Below are 23,824 nucleotides of genomic sequence, written 5' to 3' on the forward strand. Positions count from 1 at the left end.
CTGTTGCTGAGGAACCTTCTGTAGTTTGTATTAAAGTTCATTTCTTCCGTTTTTAAGGCTCTGATTAGGGTTATCCATATCTCTGGGAGTATTAGGCCTTGATTTCTGTTAAGGTTCACAGTAGAACGGGCGACTGTGGCTGCTTCTTTGAACATTCTTGAATGGTAATCTTCCTCTAAGTAAGGGGAACAGCTTTTGTCCCACTCGATGACATGGTTAGTTGTGGAGAAATGAGACGATAGGCCAGAAATGTCCTGTCTGTTGTTTTTGACATATTGTTCCATATGATGAAGATATCGTCCATATCTTCATCATATGGAACAATAACAAAGATGACATATATGATTTTCTCAAAAAGATCAACGCTTTCCATCATTCTATTAAATTCACTCTGGAACTTGAAATAGAAAAACAACTTCAGTTTTTAGACATCTTAATCAAAAAACAAACTGATGGCAGTTTAAATCTATCGGGGTACAGAAAACCGACCAATACAGGTCACTACCTACATTTTAACTCCTCTCACCACATATCACATAAACTCAGCATTATACACATGTTAAAGAAAAGAGCTATTTGCATCACAACGGACAACAAGACCCTTCAAGATGAGTTAAAATTTATTTCCAACAATCTGTACTTGAACGGCTATCCAAGAAGACTAGTCAATAAAATCCTTTTCTCTGAACCACCACAAAGAGAACAAGAAGAGATTCAATATATAAAAACGATTGCAATTCCGTATGTAAGTGGCATCTCCAACAAGCTTGCCAATCTCCTCAAACAACACAAAATAAGAATAGCATTTCAGCCTATAGATACTATTCGTAAACTACTAAGATCTCCAAAAGACAACCATCCTTTCTACAAATATGCTGGAGTCTATAATATTCCATGCTCATGTGGCTCTAATTACATCGGACAGACTTCGAGAAGCCTCGAAATCAGGCAAAAGGAGCACATTGGCTATGTCAAAAACAACAGACAGGACATTTCTGGCCTATCGTCTCATTTCTCCACAACTAACCATGTCATCGAGTGGGACAAAAGCTGTTCCCCTTACTTAGAGGAAGATTACCATTCAAGAATGTTCAAAGAAGCAGCCACAGTCGCCCGTTCTACTGTGAACCTTAACAGAAATCAAGGCCTAATACTCCCAGAGATATGGAAAACCCTAATCAGAGCCTTGATCTTGTATACGTGATACGTATTTCACTCACGTTCGATACTATTTTATTTGTAATTATTCCAGTCAGTTTTTATTCTTGTCAGTTTGCAGTTCCGCATAATTGTGAGAGTGTTTAAACCTATATGTAAGTGCCCTGAAGAAGCCAACAGATAAGTGTGGTGAAACTAGTTGGTCCAGTTAATTAATAAAATTGATCAACACTTGATCGGTTAACCAAATATTATTATTTACTAAACTACAATTAATAATGGACTGGGCAAAGACACTATTATTATTATTATGGGTATCTCCATGGAGTCAGTAGACTCATCGCTGGAGACCAAAATTATCGAAACAATATCCATCATACCTCTTCTTGAATTCATTTACAGACGAAGAACTCACAACTGAGTCAGGCAATGCATTCCACCCACTCATCACCCTCCAAGCAAAAAATCTAGTTTTCACATCCTTGTTAACCACAATTTTCCTTAATTTCCAGGGATAACCTCTTGTTCTTCCATAACTGTCACACAGTTGAAATATTTCTTCTGCATTAATCTTATAAAAACCTTTTAGTAATTTAAATGTTTCTATCGATCTGCGCACTTAGCCTAGTGGCTGTGCACTTTGCAACTATATGCGGGGGAAGGAGTGTTCCTAGGTTCGATTCCCATCAGTGACGTGAGGAGCTGAAGGATCTTCCTCAGACATAGCCAAGTTCGCCAGTCTTGGACGTAGACAGTAGGGTTTCCATCCCTCAAAGTAGGCCTTGAGAACTCAACACTACAGACATAGGATACACTGGGGCATAGGGCTGGCCACCTTATCCTGTGAATGGTTTGAGGTCCAATGATTAATAAACCCTTGACACTGCAAGGTAAAAGAGGAAAAGGAAGATGAGATGATGAGAAATGTTTCTATCATATCCCTTCTTCTTTGCCTATCAACCAACCTCTGCAATCCACAAGCTCCCAATCTACTATTAATGTAGGGAGCATTTTTTACATCACTCACCAACTTAGTCACTCTCCTCTGAACTCTCTCCACAACCTCCACATCGTCAAGGAATCCAGGTGACCAGCTTGAGCACAGTAATCCAAATATGGAAGTATTAACACCTTATAAAGGGGAATAATAACCTCTTTATCTCTGGATGTTAGTGTGTTCTTAAATAACCAAGTAGTCCTATGTGCAATCTTGGACACCTCAGCAATGTGCCCTCTGAACTTCATCTCCCTATCCACCAACACCCCCAAGTCCCTAGCCTCATCAATCTCTTGGAGTACCGTTCCATCAATGTAGTACACAGCTGGTAATCTTTTAACTCCAAAATGCATAACTTGACACCCATTACCTTTTGCACATTTTGCTAGCTTATTTAAATCATCCTGCAAACTCTCAACATCAGCTTGATTTTTTTATTGTGCTACCCAACTTTGCATCATCAGCAAACAACTGAATATCTCCCTTTAAGCCATTTCCTATATCATATATGTAGAAATTAAACAATAACGGCTCAAGCACAGAACCGTGATGCACACCACTGGTCACTTGCCTCTATTATAAGAAGTTAATGGATTGTTAAGGCAGGATCAACCTTTAACAAAACCATGTATTTAACATGTCTTTAACAAAACACTGATAGTCATAATATGTTAACATACAAGTCTGGAGAAAGAGAACAGTCTCCTCTGCAGACTTATGTACTATGCTAAATCACTAACAACTAGCTCCAAGCATGTAGGAAAAAACTAAGATGTGGCTGACAGAGGAAGATAAGTTGATAAATGGTTAAGGGGGATAGTAAATATTTACTATCCCCCTTGACTTAATTTATGTCGTTGGAAAAATAGCCTCTTGGCTCTTTATCGTAGTAATAATAATATATGGGTACACCGGTCTGGCAATTCGTTAGTAGGGGTATATGTAAGTTCGGTTCACTTAAACCTTGGTATTCTAGGTCTACCTACTCACTGATGAGAACTCAATAAAGGTCGAAACTGGTCTGGGTAGTGAACTCTCCTCATAACGTAAAACAGTAATACATCTCCTAGGAGCTGCAATTTACATTATGAGAAAATATTAAGGGTAGTGACGGAGCTTGCTCCACCTTTGGAACGAGTTGCCCTAGTGTTGTACTACCCAGGTGATCACTTATGCCTGGACTCGCCGATAGTTCTTCGGCATGAAACTCTTAGATTTCGATCTCCGAGATTCGTACCTGGCTGTAAAATAATACGGGATTTAACATCCCCCTTAACTTAATTTATGTCGCCGGAAAAATAGCCTCTTGGCTCTTTATCGTTGATAAATGGTTGTTGTTGTTGTTGTTTGGAATTATGGCAAAAGCAATTAAAGCTACAAGACCAATGTATTAAGACTGTTAAGTGCATACATTCATTTGCTAGTGTATCTGTTTTAAGGCATAACCTAAATGGTCATCAAGATGGCAGAATACTAAGATAATATTTTGTGAGGTTAGGGTCAGGTCACTGGAGTGTCAAAAACCATGTTTACACCATGGGACTGCTATTTTTAATGTTAATCAGACCCACACAGGGCTGTTAACCTATGGTATGTTAGTATCAGTACAATGGATGGAATAAGGATCAGATAAGCAAGAAATCCTGCTATAGAAACTCAACCCAAAATTAACCTTTTTCACGCCTCCAATAAGCATACTAGTGATCTCACACTGAGCAGTAAAGCTTATCTACTACGATTGAAAAATATTTAAAGAGAAGAGGAGAAAAAAAAATTTTTTTTTTAAGATAATCAATTTCCTTATATTATTGATTGGTTAGCTGGTGTGATTTATGGTAGAAACTTTATTAGAACAAGAATAGCAAAGGTCATACTGGACTACGGCAAAGGTTACAGCAGCACAAAAAATATTAATAAATAATCATAAAGAGATAAATTAGTAAATAATATATATGGACAAAATATTAAGTTAAGCAATGTAGTATTTAGATATAAATAAAATTTATAATCAAATGTGTTTATATAAATTAATTCTTTGTAAAAATTAAAAACATCATGCAGTTTGTCTGGTGCGAATCTGATAAAACCTGCCTGAATGTATGTAGCTCAACCAGATAAGTAAAAATTTCATTCCTATCTCATGAGAAGTAATGGCACTCCACCAGGATATGACAAATAATGAGCAACGTTGCATTTTCCATACATAGGTGGATCATCAGTCCTCATTAAATAAGAATTTGTAAGGTGACTGTAACCTATGCAGAGCCTAGTAAGAAGAACCTATAAGAACAACTTCTTCTCATCTGTTTCTATATTGACTAAACTGCTAATGCTTAATTTCTGGCTTAATCTCATACAATTTGTTTGTCAGTGCTTCCTGTTTGCCCAACTGCCATTGGGCAATTAGCTTTAATTTATAAATAAATTGTTTGTAGTCTGTATATGGTAATATCATACAGTATGTCAAAGTATGAGATGATCTAGCAGATGCAACTGCAGTCTCAATTCACTTAATTCCAATGTCACTGGAAATCCAACACAACTGTACATATTAAGGGTCTTTACTTCATACAAGTTTTAAAATCTCACAAAGCACTGGATGTGAATTATACACAGGAGAGGAGATAGCCTGTAAAGAACTCAAAGAGTCTGTATAAATGATACGCTTTTGGCAGCCGATTTTCTTTTATATGCACAAGTGCGAGTTGAACAGTATGCAAATCTGCTGTATAATTACTGCAATCAAGTGGAATCGAATTGGAGATAGTAATGTCAGGAAACATAGCAGCACAGTCAATAGAGGTCTCAATTCTTGAACCATCAGTATAGATGGGCAAGAAATCATAGTGGGTTGCTCTGTGTGCATTAAACAATTGCAGGTAAACAGATGATTGCAGCATGAGACTTCTGTAGTTGACAAAGTGAAAAGTTGCAGAATGGAGTGTAAAGTTGCCATGGAGGAATGCTGTTCTTTTTGGTGAAAGAAATGTTGTCAACATTCATGCCAATAGTTTTCATAATCTGTTTAACATGCATAAACAAAAGGTGTAGAGTAGTCTGACATATGTTGAGCCTCTCAAAATAGAGAAAAGATACTAGTCCATGTAGGATGCTCTGGAAGAGACTTTATTTTTAAGACACACTTGAGAGATAACTGTATCATCTAAGTGATAGAGCCAGTTGAGGGGCAATGTGCTAGTCCATATGTCCTGATGATTGATGGAATGAAACTATCAAAGGCTATTCTGCCTTGAAGAACCATAGACTTAAGACCATAATACAGCTTTGAATGTATAAGCACAATGAAGTTCAACCTGCACCCCATTTGAAGGAGAATGAAGGAGATTCAATGCTTCTTATACTTTTCTTTTAATTGAAAAATGTGTGCAAGGAATGCAAGTTTTCTGTCAAAGATGAGTTCCAAGAACTTCATTTCTGTTGCTACTGGAATTTGTCCCATTCTTAACTCATAATCTAGGAAACTATTATGTTTTTGAAAGAAGCATACACAGATACTTTTTTTTTTTTGCCAAAAACCTGAACCTATGATCAATTGCTTGTTAAAGTTACCTTTCAATTAACCTCATGTTATGAGAGTGTCAGTAAATTGTGACGTCATCAACATACTGAGCATTGCCTACAGTGGAGGATGCTGTTGTGATTGAGTCAACTTTGACAGCAAAAACTGTCACATTTAAGTGTCTTGGGGAACACTATTCTTAATGATATGGCCAAAATAGTGTACTTCCCACCCTAACTTGGAAGACTAGGCCAGACAAAGCTTTCAATAATACAGGAAGGTGTCATCTGAGACCTCAGTTATATAGGTATTTTAATATGCCATATCTCCAGGCTGTCTTAAGCTTTTTTCCATACCAAAGAACACTGAAACCAAAAGTTCTTGCTTCAGGAATGGGTCTCATATATGTTTCTAAACAGACCAAATGGTCATTTATGAAAACCCCATTGTGTACTGGAGACCAGATCACTGCTTTCAAAATACCAAGGAAGTCTGGCATTAACCGTTTTCTCTAATATCTTATGAAGACACAACTAGTCACAGCAATAGATCAATAACTGTTTGCTTGTATTGGATAATTTCCTGGTTTTGAGATAGTGATGACAACTGACTTATTCCAAGAATCTAGAAGGTCTTCCTTCTGTAAGTATGCTGTTATATATTAAGAGAAGGAGATTCACAGAAGAAGATGGCAGATGTTTTATCATTTCATAATGGATGTCATCAGGATCTACTGAGGTAAGACAATAAAAGAGCTCTCTTTAATTCCTCCTGAGCAAATGGCTGATTGTATGGCTCAAACCCATTGGTAGAAAATTTTTGCTGCTGTTTGTCTTGTTACTTGCTTTTCAATATTAAAAATTCAGGAGGATATGAACCTGTTGCTGACATTTCGGCAGAATTTTCTCCCAAGTGTCTGCAATAGATTTGTGATCAGCAACAACACATCAATTACAATCTAAAGTAGACAAACTGTGAGTTCAGTAGGTACCTTTCATTTTCTGGATTTTATCCACACAACTTTTGCACTGGCTGCTTGATTAATCAATAATAAAAATTGGATTCAAGATTGGTTTTCACACAACATGCTTTGGCCTGAGTAAGCTATTAAGTCTGATGTGGTGAAGTAGCTAAGAAATATACTCAATACTATGTCTTGATCTTTAATTTTCTTTTTTTTTTTTTTTTTTTTGATTGCCTGGCACTCTAGGTTCCACCTAGGCTTTGGACAGAGTGGAAATTGAGATGATGTTTTCAGAATTAAGGCTGTTGAGACCTGAACAATGCAATCCGTTACATTTTGCAAGATGGGAAAAAAGTATTCTAGTCAACCTAGTACATTTTTGATAAGGGTATCTCTGTGTAGGAGACCATGGTTCCTGTGAAGACATTGTGGAAATAATGGGGAAATGATAATTTCTGATATGATACAACCTCATCCATTTGTGTTGGCACTACCCCACAGAGTGCTGTGTCCATTAAAATCATCCATAAGAAGTATGGGATTGGGCAGTTGCAAGATAAAATTATTAAGATTGATTTCATCTAACTCCGCACCCAGTGGTAAATAAACTGAATATACTGCAACAAGAAATCCCATGAATAGGTGAATCACTACTGCTTCCAGTATTACACTGGACATAATGGAAAGGAGTATGGCTGCTCACTTAGGATAGATATTCCACCATGAAGCAGGATTATCTCCAGTTCTATCCTTGTGTACAAAAGAGAAATTCCTTAAGGTAAGATCCTCACTGAGATTTAAAAATATTTCCTCCAAACAGAAAAGCTTGTATTTCCCCAGAGAACTCTTGATATCATTGATATTTGGTGAAACTTTTTTTTTTCTTATAGAAGCTACATAGACTTTTTTAATTTCTAAGAGAGTGAGGGCTTATCTTTGTCAGGTTAAAATCAATTGATTTTGAGAAGTTTAGACAGCCAGTGCCCATTCGTCCTCTGGAAAAATATTCAATACATCATCTGATGTGTCAAGATCATTTAGTAAGTTTAATTTACTTTCAGTAGATAGTGAAGTATCCATTTTTTTTCTGTGGGGGTGTCTGGTGTTTATCATTAAGTGATATCCTTGCCATAATTTTTTAACAAGTGGGTTCTCCATTGTGGAACCATTTTTTAAGATGTTTCTGGAGTGAGATTGTAGGTTGTGCAACTAATGATCATAAAGTAAACGTGCTGAAATTATCAGATAGTGGAATAGACATATGAGTTTGAGTTGCTTAGACATTTCCTTAACTGCCACCTTCTCAGCATAAGACAGGTGGCCAACTTCCTTCTTGCATCCAGATATGATATATTTTGTTCTCTTTTAATCTTTTGTATTTCTTTTTCATCTTTCCACTTCTGGCATGCACAGGAGTAAGCTGGATGATCTCCCTGACAGTTGATGCAATTAACTTTTTTGCAGAGCAAGATTTGTTATCATGCTCTTTACTATCACATCAAGCACAGGTGATACAGCCCAGGCAGGCAGGCAGACAGACAGTTTGGATATGTCCAGTCCAATAGGATGATCGAAATACTCTGCTTTCACAAATGTTGGAGGCTCAGGCATATAAAAAATTAGGATGATGTTCCTGGTCAGAACCAGGTGGCCATCCCTATAAATCAGGATGTGCCTTCATACCTGTGACTCCCTCATATTTAAGCTCTGAACATGTTTCATCATCAAAAACATCAAGAAGATCGATCCCATTCTGATATCATTCCTCTACAAGAACAGTGTTTAACCCACGCTAGTAAGGTGAGGTGTCACAGACCTCAAAGATTTTAAATTGACTATAACTTTTTAACAATGCATGGCAGTGAGTCATGCCTCAGTATAGCTTCCCCGTCCGTAACCCGCTACTCGATGCCATAGACGACAGGCTGTTGCATGCAAACAAGTTTAGTGTGCAGAGGTGCTGGGGTTCACCAGACCCCACCTTACCAAAAGTGTAACTATATTTACTTCCAAAACATAAGTTGTTTTCATGTACATTCTACTAAAATATTATCGTTACTGCTGTGTCTTCTATATTTTTAAATACCAACTATAAGCAAATATGTTTACGTAAATATTTAGAGGGTATTTTGAGAATAATATCTTTTTTTTTTTTTACCAGATGAGTTATGAGCAGGAAGAAGAGAGGTTACATCAACTTATAGACGACACTTTGACAGACGAGGAGCCATTTAGCAGAGATGATGATATTGAAATTGATTTAGAATTAGTCAGTAACCATGAGTCTGATACAGAACAAGACTATGAGGAAGAATCCACTAATATTGATTTAAAAGATATGGATTTCTATAATACACTACATTATTTGGGTGGATCTGTGGGACCCCACCTTACCACTTTTGTTACATTTTCACACCTCACCAGCACCAGGTTAATGTTACCGTGACTGGTATTTAAATCAATATTCTGCAGTCAGTAGTTTTTCAGAAAGTTGCTGACATGATGTTTTCACAAGGATATCACTAGAATGCAGTTTCTTAACTGTTTTCTAGTGATATCCTTATAAACCTTTTTGAATAAAGAAAGTTGATATTTTTCCTGTTGCATGGATGATGAAAAAACCAGTGCATTCATACTGGTATCACATCTTTTGTTTCTTACTTCTGTTATCAAATGATGTATTTATAGTATCAGTACTTGGCTAGGACTTGTTAGGGCCCCCCTGAAACATTTGAGGATGAAGAATTCAAATCCAGAGATTTTTTGGTGATAAAGCCTCCCACCCCAACCATCACAGAGCAACACATGGATGCCCAACAACCAGAGAGCAATGACTGTGCTTGGGAAGAAATGTCAGGGATACATTGTATGCTCTACCAGCACCACAGCTAGCCCTGTTCCCAGACCAAGGGGTAGCAAACTTATTGCAACATCACTGACAATTGCAGGCAAGCACTTTAGCTGACTAATCCTGGTCAGGACTGCCTGTCTTGTCAAAGAAGAGGCCAAAATGTGCAAGACTACCAGGATTTCCCTTTCTGGATGTCCATTGGTCACATCAACAAACAAACATGGCAGCAGGAAGCTGGATCCCAGTGATGGTAGTCTAGAAGAAAGGATAGTTAAAAAAACTCAGGAGAAGTAGAATGAACAATACAGGAAGAAAAGCAAAGAAAAGAGAAAGAAGGAAAAGGTCCAGTACCATCACTAGGTGATTAGAGAATAGAAAATCAGCTGTGAAGACGTACCCAATACATGCCTTACAATACATGTAGAATTTAAGACAATTATATCAAAGTTTTTTTTAACTTGGCTTTTAAATAACACTACTTGTATATGGAGAGAGATGACTTCACATTACATTGACCTGGTACACAAAACACATCCAAAAGAAAGACTGCTGTGCATTAGGTAATGTGATGGAAGTCATCTTCCTTTAAATGCATGTAGCCTATCATGATGTTACATCATGTGATGACAGAGATATCATCTCCATTTTCCAATCTACAGGCTGTAAAATCAAATCCCACTCTTATATAGATGTTTGAGAATGTCTTTAGGTGGAAGATGATTTTTATTTTCTGGTCTGAAAGACTACCACTCTGCTTATTTAGAGACTTGAAGTGGTTTTAAAGAGTAAAAAGTTTAGTCTCTAGAGAAGAATTCAGAGATAACCTACATCTTATTCAGCCCATGGTAGAGTTATTAGGATTACAACTGTGATATGTCACGAATTTCTTTTTTTCATTTAGCTCGAATTCATAATAAATCAGTTAGAATTGTGGGATAGTAATCCATTAAACCTGTATTCTCTGGTGGTTTACCTGTGGTTCAAAGGTTAAAAGCACAATTTTTTTGGGGAAAAAAGCCTGTTAATATCTGCCTTACAGGAAGATATAAGCCATTTAAGTCAGCAACTGCCAGAACTCCATGTAGCGCACAATTCTACTCTGCCCAATTTCCATATAACATTATTAAAATATGAAGATAGCTTTGTCTTAATAAGGAAAACAAATAGAGCATTGGAAGGAAATTAACTAAAAACTACTACATACTAAATAATCTAGTGCAAGGAAATAAATAAAAATAGGCTTGAAAACTGGGAAGGTACCTCCCAGTTATCCATCCTTTGAAGGAATGCAGACATCTGACCAGGGCTCTGAACCTAATGAATAATCCTCACTCTCTTATGGTGCATTCTGTTAGTATGTATCTACCTGGATTCTGAAGAAATAATAATGAGCTGGCAATTTGAGATTCAGATGACCAAATTGCATTCTTACTAGTTTGAATCAAACTCAAATTATGGAATTTCATGCCTCTTGGAGTGTGGCCAGTTAAATAAAGTCCTCAAAATTTTCATCAGAGAGCTAGAGCAAACAATAAAAAAGTCAGCTAATGAAACAAACTCCAACTCAACATTGGCAGACTTCAAGATTGACACCATCAACAAAAAAGAAATGAAACTACCAGAAAAAACTGGATAAGTGGCAGATCGACATAACGAGGGTTACTGGAAGACAAAAACAGGTGAGATTGTCCTAAGCAAAAAATAGATGTTATTTTCAGACAGTAACAATCAGAGAAAAGAAATAGTATATTATTCAATGCTAAATATATGGATGTTCTTGAATAGCAGGCAACATCAAGTAGAGTGATGTGAGCAAATATCTGAATGGAGAGCTAGACAATCAGATTGATTTGTGTCTATTGTCCCACAACAGTTCTACTAAGGAAGAGGTGTAGGAAGTTTTCAAGCCATTAGAAAAAGGAAAAGTAATATTTTGGTGGTCAAAAGAGTAGGAAATTCTTACTAAATATCTCAAAATGTTTTGCAGAAAAGTAGAGAAAAGAGCAATGCAATTAATAAATAGTAAGCAGCTGACAGACTTCCGTTAAGGACATGGACTAGTCATTACTAACACCACTCACATCCACCAAAGATTTTCACAAATTCACAAAAAAGAAAAGGCACAACAATAATCTTTAAAAGGTACCTGTGGCATGACTATAAACAATAAATTATACGATAACCACAGTACTTAACTTTAATGAAATGAAAGTATAGATATTTCACACTGAAAATGACAGTACATCATCAGTGTGTGGAAACAAACAAATCAAAGAAACGGGAATACAAGCGTATAGAGGGAATTTGAAATAGGAAGTGATCACCGTTTAGTTTTCAGCAGGATAAAATTAAATATCATACTGAAAAGAAGTCGTTTTTATTAGAGAACCAGAACAAACAATGAATAGTCAACTACTGAAACAAACTCCAACTCGACACTGGGAGTGTTCAAGATTGACATCAAAGTAAAGTGGCTTGCAGAGATTAACTGTAGACTCTAATACAAACATTTATTATTCAAGAAAAAATGAAAGAGCTTGAAAATAAGAACCAAACCTTAGAGATTTAATGGCAGACTGAAGGAAACACACACTGATTCAGATGGAGAGGTTGTCTGAAAAATCAGAGCTCCATGGTGCACTAAGACATTCACAGAGGAAGACAGACAATAAAAATAAGTATGTGTATTAAAAGTTACTTGTAAGTCAGCATGAAAGAATACAGAGAAAAAAATGTAAGAAAGAAAAGCAATTTGTAAAAAGGGGTTCACAAAAGTCAGGGGAACACTTTGGTAACAACACAGAAGATATCAGTAAGGTGGCAAAATGTTTCAGAGGGTAGCTTAGAAATGGAGGAAAGACTACCTACTGTGAAATAAAACAGACACTCAAAGTGGTATAATGAAGACTAAAAATAAATATATTCTGGCTGTCTGGAGTAATTACTTTTTGAAAGATTGTTAAATGAAATAAAAAGCGATTGTACCATGTAGATATTATTCCAGAGGGTAATCAGAGTACATATCAACAGAAAAAAAAAAGGTATAAAAAACCTGAAATGTGGAAAGGAATTAAGTAATATTCAAATATGGAGGTATAAAAGTTTACAGTAGCTAGTATAATTCAGATGACCTGGTCTTCTGAGCTATGCACAATTAAATTCCAGATGATTGGAGCAGAGCTCACTACCTATCTGAAAAAGAGAAATAAAATGTGAGAATTACAGAGAAATCTCTCTCTCTGGTGTGTCAGGTAAAATTTATGTAAGTATTCTTCAAAAAAATCTAAGAAAAATTGTGGAAGAGAAACTTAGAGAAGAACAAGCTGGGTTAAGAGCAAACTGAGGTTATCAGAATCAACTACTCGCTTTAAGACAACCAGTTGAGAAATCATGGGAATATAACAAGAATCTGTATTTAAGTTCTGCAGACTTTACAAAGGTATATGACAAGGTGCCAAAAGAAAAGCTGTTCAATGTGTGCTTCAGTTATGTGGTGTAAATCACACAATATGTTGAGCAATACATAGTTTGTATTTCAGTTGAAAGTTGATAGTTAGAATGAGTACTCAGTACTTTTTTCACTAATTCATTCTACACACTTTTACAGAGATGTCCAGTTTTAGACTGTAGCATTTTTTAGCTGTTTTCAGAATTACTGATGACAATTCATCAGTAGTGACTGAACTACTATGAAAAGCTGCCTACTGGTGTCCCATAGCAGTTCAGTGTTTAGAGAACTCCAAAAACTAAGTTTTTTTTTTTTTAAGTAAAACTAGGGATATTAGTTAGAAATTGTATTTATATTGTGTTGTTAATTAGACTAAAGTCAAATTTTTTTTATTATTTTATAAGTTATTTTGTAAGGTAAGTTCAATAAGGTCCACATGCCACAAAGCAGAATAATGGCATCCAAAGCACCATTCTTCCAAGAATTCAAACAATCAGTGCAATGTATGCAAAATGCACTCACTCACTACCAAAGGTGAATGGACTTTAATTCAAAAACGAGAGTGGTGAAAGAGTGTGCTGAAAATGTTATAAAAGCAAGTGTTAGAAATGTGGGGCAGGGAAACTGAAATAGTAGACATAACAGGGAATATGCATGAAAATGTGTGCAATGGTGTAGGGGAAGAGAGGTTAGAGAGAGAGTAAAACTGATGATAAAAAGAATAGTAGTGTGAGAGATATGAAGAACTGCCCATAATGAAAGAGGTAGCATGGTTATGCAGATTGCTGCACAGAAGGAACCTTGAGCTAGAACAAATGCAGAAATGTCTAGTGAGTGGTTCACTTGAGAACAGAAAGAAAATGGCACAAGAAAAGAGAAAGGAATGCTTGATAGAGAGAGAGAGAGAGAGGCAATTCTATTACAAGAGGTTTGCTAGATGAGAGAGAGTGATGAAATTGTGCTTCCCAGGAGCAAAGATCAACAATGTTAGCAAGGCTATAAGAAAGTAAAAGGATCAAATGTTTGATTGTTTTGAATGGAATGAATTATTTCAAAGGAGACAAGTTTGATATGAGGGAGGACATGAAAGAGTTGCTGAAAGTAGCAAGAGACTCCACTGCCTACTGTCACGGTATGACAGAGTTAAGAAGATGGGCCATGTTGGTAAATGAGTCAATGCATGGGTTATGCAAAAGGAATGATGTGGGGTTTATTGATGTGTGGAGTGAGTTTGATGGACAAAATGACTTATAGAAGGAAGGTTTGCATTTAAATTGATTTTGTGTTCAAAGTCTGGAAAAAGTGTTGCTGAATGAAGCAAGACTAGATGTGCAAAATCAGGAAAAACTAGATCTTTTAGGGAAGGAGAAGCTGTTGAGTGAGTACAAAAAGACAGTTGAACATGAAAAAAATGCCCAAGTTAGTACTGCTGCTAACAAACCAGAATGGAATATTTAGCATAAAAGGTGTAAGGACAGCAGTGAGTTTAGAGGACCACTGAACTTTTGCCAGGAGCATTTGAAACAAGGAGAATGAATTTCTGGCATTGATTAGTTCATCTTGGCCAAAGGTTATTGGCATTAGTGAGAATGTGAAGGGTATAGTATTTTCAGGGAGGATAGACAGAAAAGCATGGGGAAAGGGAATTGTTGATGACTGCTGATAAACTGCAACCAGAGAGTAGGAGATCAATTACAGACCTGTCAAAATAATGCATTTGAGGATATCTGGTTGAAATAGAGGCTGGTAGGACAAAATATACAATTGTTGCTATTAAAGACCAGGGAATGTGAAAGATGATTGGATAGTATGCATCAGCAAATAGGCTCAATGAGTGGAGGGCAGGTAATTATTATGGGGGATTTCAAATATGGGAAGAACATAGAATGGATGAAGGAAGGGACATGCGAGAGGAAGGAAATGGAATGTACTAAGGGTTTGAGAGTTCTAGATCTAGTAATCAAAGAATTTGTTTATAACCAAGATTCCCATGCAGCCTCAAACTGGTGAGAGTGATCATAAACCTGGGAGGTGTCTAAATGTGTGGGAGTTTCAGTTAAGGGTGGTATGTGTGAAATTACAGGGCTGGTAAGTATGACAAACTTATTAGATTGCTTGGCATGAGAAACTGCAAGAAGACCTGGATGTTGATAGAGCATTGGAGGTGGTAAAGGAGAGTTTGAGAGAAGTAGTGGCAGACTGCTTACCTAGAGTAAGGAGGATAAATGAAGTGGGAGTTAAATGGATGAATACCATCATTAAGCAGGAGCTACAAAAAAGAAAGAAACAAAGAAAAATATGTGGAGGGAATTCATTGAGAAAGGTGACCAGCAGGCACATGAGCAGTACAAAGCAAAAGCCAAAATGGTGATCAATTATGGTAAGGCAGGCAAAATCGGAGTATAGTATGAGTGGAAATTAATAGTACAAGCAAAAGGTAATCCCAAAGAGTTCTTTTGGTAAATTGAAAGTAAAAGTAAGAATGTTTATGGCAGAATTATTTTAATGAATGTCAATTGCAGGGAGTTAACTAGATCAGATGAAATAGTTGAATTACTAAGTGAACACTATACAAGAGTATATGATCTAGGTGGAGATATTACAGTAACAAGAGAGACAAGGTCTTATATGGAAATAGATGTAAATGAACTGGAGAAGCATAGGATATTACTGTGACCTTGATGTGAATACAGCTATAGGATTAGATGATATAACAGTTTAAGTTTTGAGAATGTGCTAGAGAAATGGAAGTTCCTTTGACAACATTATTTAAGTCACAGCTCTGGGTTGGTTCCAAGAGGATGGAAAGAGGGGAATATGGTTCAATTGCATAAAGGAGGCTCCAAGACTGAGGTTAGCAAATTATCAACTGATCGGCATCTCAGAAGTAGTGGTCAAGGTATTGGAGAAGTTGGTTAAGAGCAAAATACAGTAATGGGACACTACATGGGTGGGGGAGGACATGGTTACGTGAAGGGCAGGTCATGCCTCAGTGACTTGCTCACCTTATATAATACAGTGACAGCTGAGCTTGATTAAGGTAATGGCTTTACAGTGAGTATTTCTAGACTTTGCAAAGGCTTTTGATAAAATAGTGCATGGAATTCTAATCAATAAGTTGCAGCACATGGGAATGCATATAAAGTTGATGAAGTGGATAGTTGATGGAGAGATACCAGACAGTAATTTATTCAGAAGTAGAGTCGATTAGAAGGCCTGTGGCTAGTCATATGCAGCAGGGTTCTATTCTTGAAGCATTGCTATTTAATTTGCACATGAACAATATAGGAAATGATATGAGATAAACTATTCTCTTCCTTGTCAGTGATCCAAAGTTGGGTAAAGGAATGGTCAATAAAAATTGGATAAAATTTTGCTAGATGATTTAAATAGACTAGTAATATCGGCAAAGGAAAACAGACATCAGTTTAATGCAGAAAAGTGTAAGGAAATGTAAGAAAAGTGTAACATCCCCCCTCCCCATCCCTGGTTTCATCAGGAAACTGATGAAACCAGGGATGGGGAGGGGGGGGATGTTAATGGATAGTGAGTTGAAGTTTAAAGGGCATATTGCAAAAGTGGCTTAAACAGCTTATCTACTTGATTACTGAAGAATACCCTAACGAGCAGAGATAAGCAAGTTCTTATACCTCTTTAGAGGATACTGGTAAGATCCCATCCTGACTACTGTGCACAGATCTGGTCACCCTGGTTTCTTGGGGATGAGAAGGAAGTGGAGAGGATCCAGAGACAAATAACCAAGATGGTGGCAAGTCTATGGAATGCACTTTATGAGGATAAGTTGAAAATTTGTGACATCGGCAATTGGTTGACAGGCAAAAAAGGAGTGATATAAATGAGACATAGAAGTTATTGAAGTGTTTTAACAAGATTACTGGAGGAAATTTTTCAGAACAGGTCTTTTGTTGGGGAACTAGGGCATCCTTGGAAACTGAGCAAGAGTGTAGTTAACAATGGTATAAGGACTAGATTTTTTTACTTGGAGAGGGTGAGTGAGTGGAATAGGTTACCCGAGTTTGTGGGTGGCTTCACTGTGAATGAGTTCAAAGCAAAGTATGATAGATATTATGCAAATGTTAGATAGTTACCTGGCATCATTTGACTCTCTAATCATGTTGGAGCCTCCCTCGATGAGTCTAAGAACACTATCGAGTTTGCTTATGTAATAATAATTACCTTGATGGACCTGTGTTTCACTCAGGATTTCTCCATGAGTGCAGGTCACAAAGATGCATCCAACAAATAATAATAATAATTTAACCTTGGTATCTTTGCAGGTCTGACTCCCACTGATGAAATCTCGATTGCAACTGGTCTGAATGGTGACTCTCCCTTAATGCCCAATATTATACACTTCCGAAAGGAAGTGTGCTTTGCATTATGGAATACTAAGGCAGTTGATATGAAGTTATCAGTCTATATATAAGTAACCTAGTTATGATGATACTTCATGCCCAAACTTAGTTTATTTAGACTTGGATAAAAGATTAAACAAAGATATAATTTATTGGAAAGCATCACTTACTCTCTAACCAGGTGAAAAAACTTTCTACAACTATCTGTCATTTACTGCTCTTAAGAGACATGTATAAGATAATATGTACATTACAGTTCAACTTCATGCTCAGAGAACCATTTCTCTTTTATTTTTATTCATTCGCACTACAGCTACATGAGCAACCAGCAGTCTTCTTATATATTTCTTAAAGAGCACAGTAGATGGTCATCAAATCAAATGCTGACAAGTTGTTTCAGTCTTCAACTTTTTTCCTCTTTCAAGAAACCAGTGTGTGGGATTACATTTGAAAAGAAGAAAAAAAAAGATGAAGTCCTTCTTCAATGAATAGAGAATTCAATAGTATCATTGATCCATCTAGATTATTCCTGACAGACTATTACAATAACACACACACTCTCTCTCTCTCTACTATTCAAGTTCTTCTACCAACATTACAATTTTTAACATTATTAGACCTATATATACAGAAGAACAAGAATAATAATTTTTATTATTGCAAATAATAAAAATATTTATTCTTGTGAATAGATATGTCTTATAATCTTTACTATGTCAGAAGTGCTATTATAAACTCATTTAGTTTCCCACATTATCTTCTATATTGGAAATTGTGTTGCTTAATTTGGAAGTGAAATGATTTTTGCTAACGCATATGAAACTACATTGCTTGGAAAGAAATAAAGGGACATCTCCATGGGCAAGGTGCATTGTACCATGTAATGAGTCACGTGTTTGTAGCTGGTATAAAGTGGAAGAATATAATGCTCTCGAGTCAGTGCAACTGTGTCCGGGTGAAAGTGATTCAAGAAGGGACCTGATGGAGTTGAAAGAGGCACTGGGATAGGATGCCATGTTGCAGGCCTATCTGTCTGGCAAACTACTGACAAATTAGGCCATCCCAGGTCAAGTATCAGTGATACCATACTGAGATGGAAGCGGGGGGAGAGTCAATTGCCAAGTGCTACATGAAGTGGACAACTCACTACACTCACCGAAAATGAACACAGGATGCTATGAAGGATAATATGTAAAAACAGCCATTTCTCAGCCAATACTCTGCATGCAGAGTTCCAAGCATTGACCGAAATACAAATATGCACAAAAATCAGAACCAAGGCTCACCACATGGGTTTCTATGACTACAATATGCAAGCCCCACATTACTCAAACCAACATGCAGCATTGTCTTCAGCAGTGAAAGAGCTTATGCAGTGGGTCATGGAAAGCTGTGTTATGGAACAACTTATCACACTACACCTTCTACTGGGCAGATGGATGGGTGTGGTGGATACCTGTTGAACATCACTTACCAGAGTGCATAACCCCAAGTATGAAATTCAAAGGTGACAGTGTGATGGTATGGTCCAGTTTGTTCTGGTTTGGCCTTGGACCTCTGTTTGTGGTACCATGAACTCCGAGAGATCTTATCTGAACATTGTAGTGCTGCTTACTTCGTGGTGTTTCTACAGAACTGACCGTTGTCTCTTTCAGCAAAGGAATGCACCACATCATAAGGTTGCTGCTGTAACCGAGTAGTCTGTGGCCTTGAACATTATCACACTTGAATGGTCTCCACAGAGTCTTGATCTAAACCCTATTGAATATCTGTGGGATGAATGCTTGGGCATTGGGTTAGGTCAAGGGACATCTGCCCCACAACAGCCCAGGACCTCATTACATGCTTTCAGGAAGAAGATCCAAATTTCCCATTGATTGCTATTGTATGCTTGTGGATAGTATGCCCTGTAGGATTGCTGCAGTTGTCCCAGCAAAAGGAGGTCCTACATTTTATTAAGGTGAGAGCCAAAGCTGTTTATTCCTTACATTATAGTGTCCGTTGACTTCTTTCCAAGCAGTGTATATTTATGAATAATTTGATCCTTAACAATTTTAACACCACAGCATTTTTATGTCAATGTCCCATTTCTTCTTTTGAAATATATGATCTCAGAAATAGCATTTTATGCATATTTACATTAATGGAATAAAAATATGTATCACAAAATTTACATAGTAGAGCATTACTTACAGTATATAAGATAAGAACAGAAACAAACTGAGTAAGGCTGTAACATGCCATGTACTTCAGTATGCCAAATGAAGTTACTAATGCAGCACGACCTTCTCTGGAGAAAGAGAGAAAAACATACTTAAGGCGTTTTTTTTTTTTTTTTCTTTTTAAATAAATACCTACTCTTATTTCAGTATAAAGGTATTCACAAACATTTGCATAAGCACTTATCTCATGCAAAAATATAGAATAAATTAATAATAATAAAAAAATAATTTCTTAATAACCTATGTGGAAGAAGGTGTACAAGACCCTAGTGCTGTTTAGACAATACTGCGTTTATTGCAAAATCAGTAAGGAGTTTGCCTGCTTTTGACCACAATTAAATTGTGCACTCTCCTTGGAACACTTTCAATGAGATGCCGGTAACTACAGAAGTTGACATGTTGTTCTAACCCGAATCCAAATCAATTTCATTCCAAAGGGCCTCTATAGAATAAATGGGTAGTAGATTGAGGTCAGGGCTTTGAGCTGGTCACTCCAAATTCTGAACACCCATAAAACTATGTTGAAATGGAGCATGCTTTATGGTACAGGACATTGTTGTGCTGAATCAAGCATGGCCCATCTCTGTAAAACTAGTAAAGCATAGGTAGGCAGTGGGTATCATCTAGAATGGCCTGGTAGTTTGTGGCATTCATATGTTTCCATCCACAACTACCAACGGTCCAAGTCCATACCACAAGAAACATTCCCAGACCATGACACTGCCACCACCAAATTTAACAGGTGGAATGACACATGCTGGCAGATACTGTTGACCTGGAAGATGCCACACCCAGCTATGACCATCAGGTTTTAAAACAGTGTAGCATGATTCGTCACTCCATACCACTTGTTTCTACTGATATTCACATTTATTAACAGCTTGTATGCAGCAGCTTGGCCATGAAAATTTAACTTGTGCAGTTCCTTACAAATGGTCATTGTGCAGCACTCACACCCCTGTTGACTCCTACAATTCCTTGGTGATGATTCGTGCAGAGGAATGACGGCATTTACAGATAACACATTTCAGAGCTCTCCTGTCCCTTTCCATCAATTTACATGACCTTCCTGAACATTTCTTGGTACCTGTAAGTCCTTCACGTTTCCATTTACTAATAATGCCTTGAACAGTTGGCTATGGGTGTTGCAATTTTTCTGCAATTGCATGCACAGATGGGTTGCTGCTATGATGCCCTATAAGAACACCTCATTGGAAATCAATACGCTCAACATGCATGACCATGTCTCACAAGTAAATGATACACAGTACAGTACAATGACTGAGGAACTCACCCACAGTTTTAAAGGAATTCTGGCACATATAATCTATTGCAATGTATGTTCCATTTTTGTTACAGAATGGGATGTCCAAGCACTTTTTTCCACATAGGGTATTAACCATCTTAACACATACATATATTTCTTTTTGTGTGTCTGTGCTTAATGTAGATGCTACACAATATTTTTACCCATCATAGCATAATGGTAATTAAAAGTATCCATAAGAATTCAAGATATGGACATTTATCAGGAACATCTACAGGAGTTAATATTTAACTTTTTCTTGAATGGCAGGCAGTCTCAACTAGAGTAATGTGGGCTAATATCAGAATGGGGAATTGGACAATGAGACTTATTTGTGCCTATGGTCCCACAGAAGGTTCTACTAAGGTAGAAGTGGAGGAATTTTTTGATGCTCTAGAAAAAGCAACTGACACAATGAAAAAGGAAAAGTTGGTCCTTGTTGTGGATCTAAATAGCAGAGTAGGAAATGATTGTCAGACATACAAAAATATTTGGGAAAATTTGGAGAAAAGAGCAACGCTAATAATAATGGCAAATACCTGTGGATATCTGCTCAGGACATGGACTGGTTATTACTAACACCATGTTCCAACATAAAAATGTGCACAAATTCACATGGAGAAAAGAGGCATGGAATAAGAAAAGTCTCATTGACTATGTTATTGTTGATAGTGATGTTTTCTCCCTGATTCAGGACAACAGTGTGTACAGAGGATTTAAAACTGGAACTGATCCCTATTTAGTCATGAGCAGGATAAAATTGAATTTCATATTGAAAAGAATAACATGTAAGAAAGTTTTAAAGCGAATAAAAGTTGAGCAGCTCTCAGATGTGAAATGTAGACTAACATACACAAAGATTATTGAAGAAAAAATGAAAGAGTTTGAGAACAGGAACCAAACTTTGGAGATTCAGTGGCAAGCCTTGAAGAAAACCCTGGCTGATTCAGACAGAGAGGTATGTGGTGAGGTAGTCTGCAAGGATAGAAAAGTCAGAACTCCATGGTTGACACAGGAAGTTAAAGAGGCAGTGAAGGAAAAGAAAGCATATCAAAAGTTCATGGCAAATAAGACAGCTTTTGCTCTTAGAGAATACAGAGACAAATGTAAGAAAGCTAAACACTGTGTAAAAACTAGCTAAACAAAAGTCATGGGAGGACTTTGGCAAGAACATAGAAAATAAATATCAAGAAGGTGGCAAAATATTCTGGAGGTTGTTGAAGAAGCTTAAAAATGGAGGAAAGAGTGCTGTAAAAGGAGTCAGAGATGATAAAGGTGACATGAAAATGGGAGAAAAAGATATTCTTGAAGTATGGAGTAATTACTTCGAAAAATTGCTAAATGAAACAAGCAGTGATAGCACAGTGGTAATAAAACACTCAACAGGCATACAGTCAGGAATATATATCCATACTTGTAGTAGAAAAAGCCATCAAAGGCTTGAAATGTGGAAAGGCAGCAGGAGTAGATGATATTCAACCAGAAATGCTGAAGTATGGTGGTATAAAAGTCTTACAGTGGCTGAAAATGCATAGTTCAGAAAGCCTGGACAGAGGGACGAATTCTCGATGATTGGAGTAAAGCTCTAATAGTGCCCATATATAAAAAGGGAAATAAAACTGAATGTAAGAATTACAGAGGAATTTCCCTAATGAGTGTTCCTGGCAAGATCCATGCAAGTATACTAGAGTAACGGTTGAGAAGAATTGTGGAAGAAAAGCTTGGTGAAGAACAAGCTGGATTCAGGCCAAATAGAGGCTGTCAGGATCAGATCTTCACTTTACGACAAATAGTTGAGAAAGCATGGGAATATAACAAAGATCTGTATTTAAGCTTTGTCGATCTGGAAAAGGCATATGAGAAGGTGCCAAGAGAGAAGCTATTCGATAAGCTACAGTTATATGGTGTCAATGGGGCATTAAATCAAGCAATACTTAGCCTTTATTTGAGTTGTAAGTCTGCAGTTAGAATTGAAGTATGGGAAGATGGTTTAATGTTAAATCTGGTGTCAGACAAGGATGTACATTATCCCCCCTGTTATTCATTATCTATATGGATCACATTATGAAGGAAAGTGGTATCAAATATGATATCAGAATTGGAGATGCTAATGTCAGCTCTTTGCTTTATGCAGACGATGTTATACTGCTGAATAAATCCGCTACAAGTCTGCAAGATTCTCTGACTAAATTGAATAACTGTTGTAATAGATATGGTATGAAGGTCAGCAATAAGAAGACAAAGACAATGAAAATAGGCAGAATCATTGAAAATGTCAACTGTGTTGTGAATGGAGAACCTGTGGAACAAGTAAAACATTTCAGCTACTTAGGCACGATTTTTACTGAAGATGGTAAATTAAATATAGAAATAGACAACAGAATCAGCAAAACTGGTATGTTATGGAAGTAAATTGAATAAATTCATATGGAATAAGAGAGAAATTAGTCGGAACACTAAATTAGCTATATACAAGACAGTGTTCAAACCAGTTTTAACTTATGGATCTGAGAGCTGGGTCAGAAGTAAAACCCTTGACTAAAGACTAGAGACTGCAGATATGAGAGTCCTGAGAAAGATTAGAGGCATGAACAGATGGCATCAATGGAAATATCATATTAAAAACGAGGATATTAGGAAAGAACTTGACATTGTCGGCATCTAGGAATGCGATAGCAGAGCTAATCTCGGGTAGTATCTTCACTTAAACAGAATGGGCGAGGAAAGATTAGCAAAACAAGTGTTCTCTGCCAGGTTGGCAGGAAAACGACCCAGAGGAAGACCAAGATATAGGTGGATTGATGCGGTACAATGTTCCTTAGACGATAGAAATATAAGATCTGATAATGATAATATTGGAGTCTTGACAAGTAATAGACTGATTTGGAGGAAAATTGTAGATAGTTAGTAATGATGTAAATTTTTCATGTAGTATTATCATATCCTGTACACCCCTTGAGGGTACATGGCAGGAATTTGATG

General features: G+C 36.9%; 1 protein-coding gene across 6 annotated transcripts in view; it reads right to left on the reverse strand.

Annotated features, from left to right (window-relative positions):
* The window catches only part of LOC150096516 (polyamine-transporting ATPase 13A3-like), a 751,182-nt gene that overhangs the window by 108,815 nt on the left and 618,543 nt on the right, over nt 1-23,824 (reverse strand). For all 6 annotated transcript variants that reach the window (XM_090407885.1, XM_090407886.1, XM_090407887.1 and 3 more), the window contains one exon: nt 19,508-19,604. In XM_090407885.1, coding sequence (XP_090264011.1) covers nt 19,508-19,604 — 97 coding nt within the window. The remainder of the gene's footprint in view (nt 1-19,507; nt 19,605-23,824) is intronic.

This window comes from Typopeltis vanoorti, chromosome 18 (assembly GCF_054136105.1).
Source record: "Typopeltis vanoorti isolate ZY-2024b chromosome 18, IOZ_Tvanoo_1.0, whole genome shotgun sequence".
Lineage (NCBI taxonomy): Eukaryota > Metazoa > Arthropoda > Arachnida > Uropygi > Thelyphonidae > Typopeltis > Typopeltis vanoorti.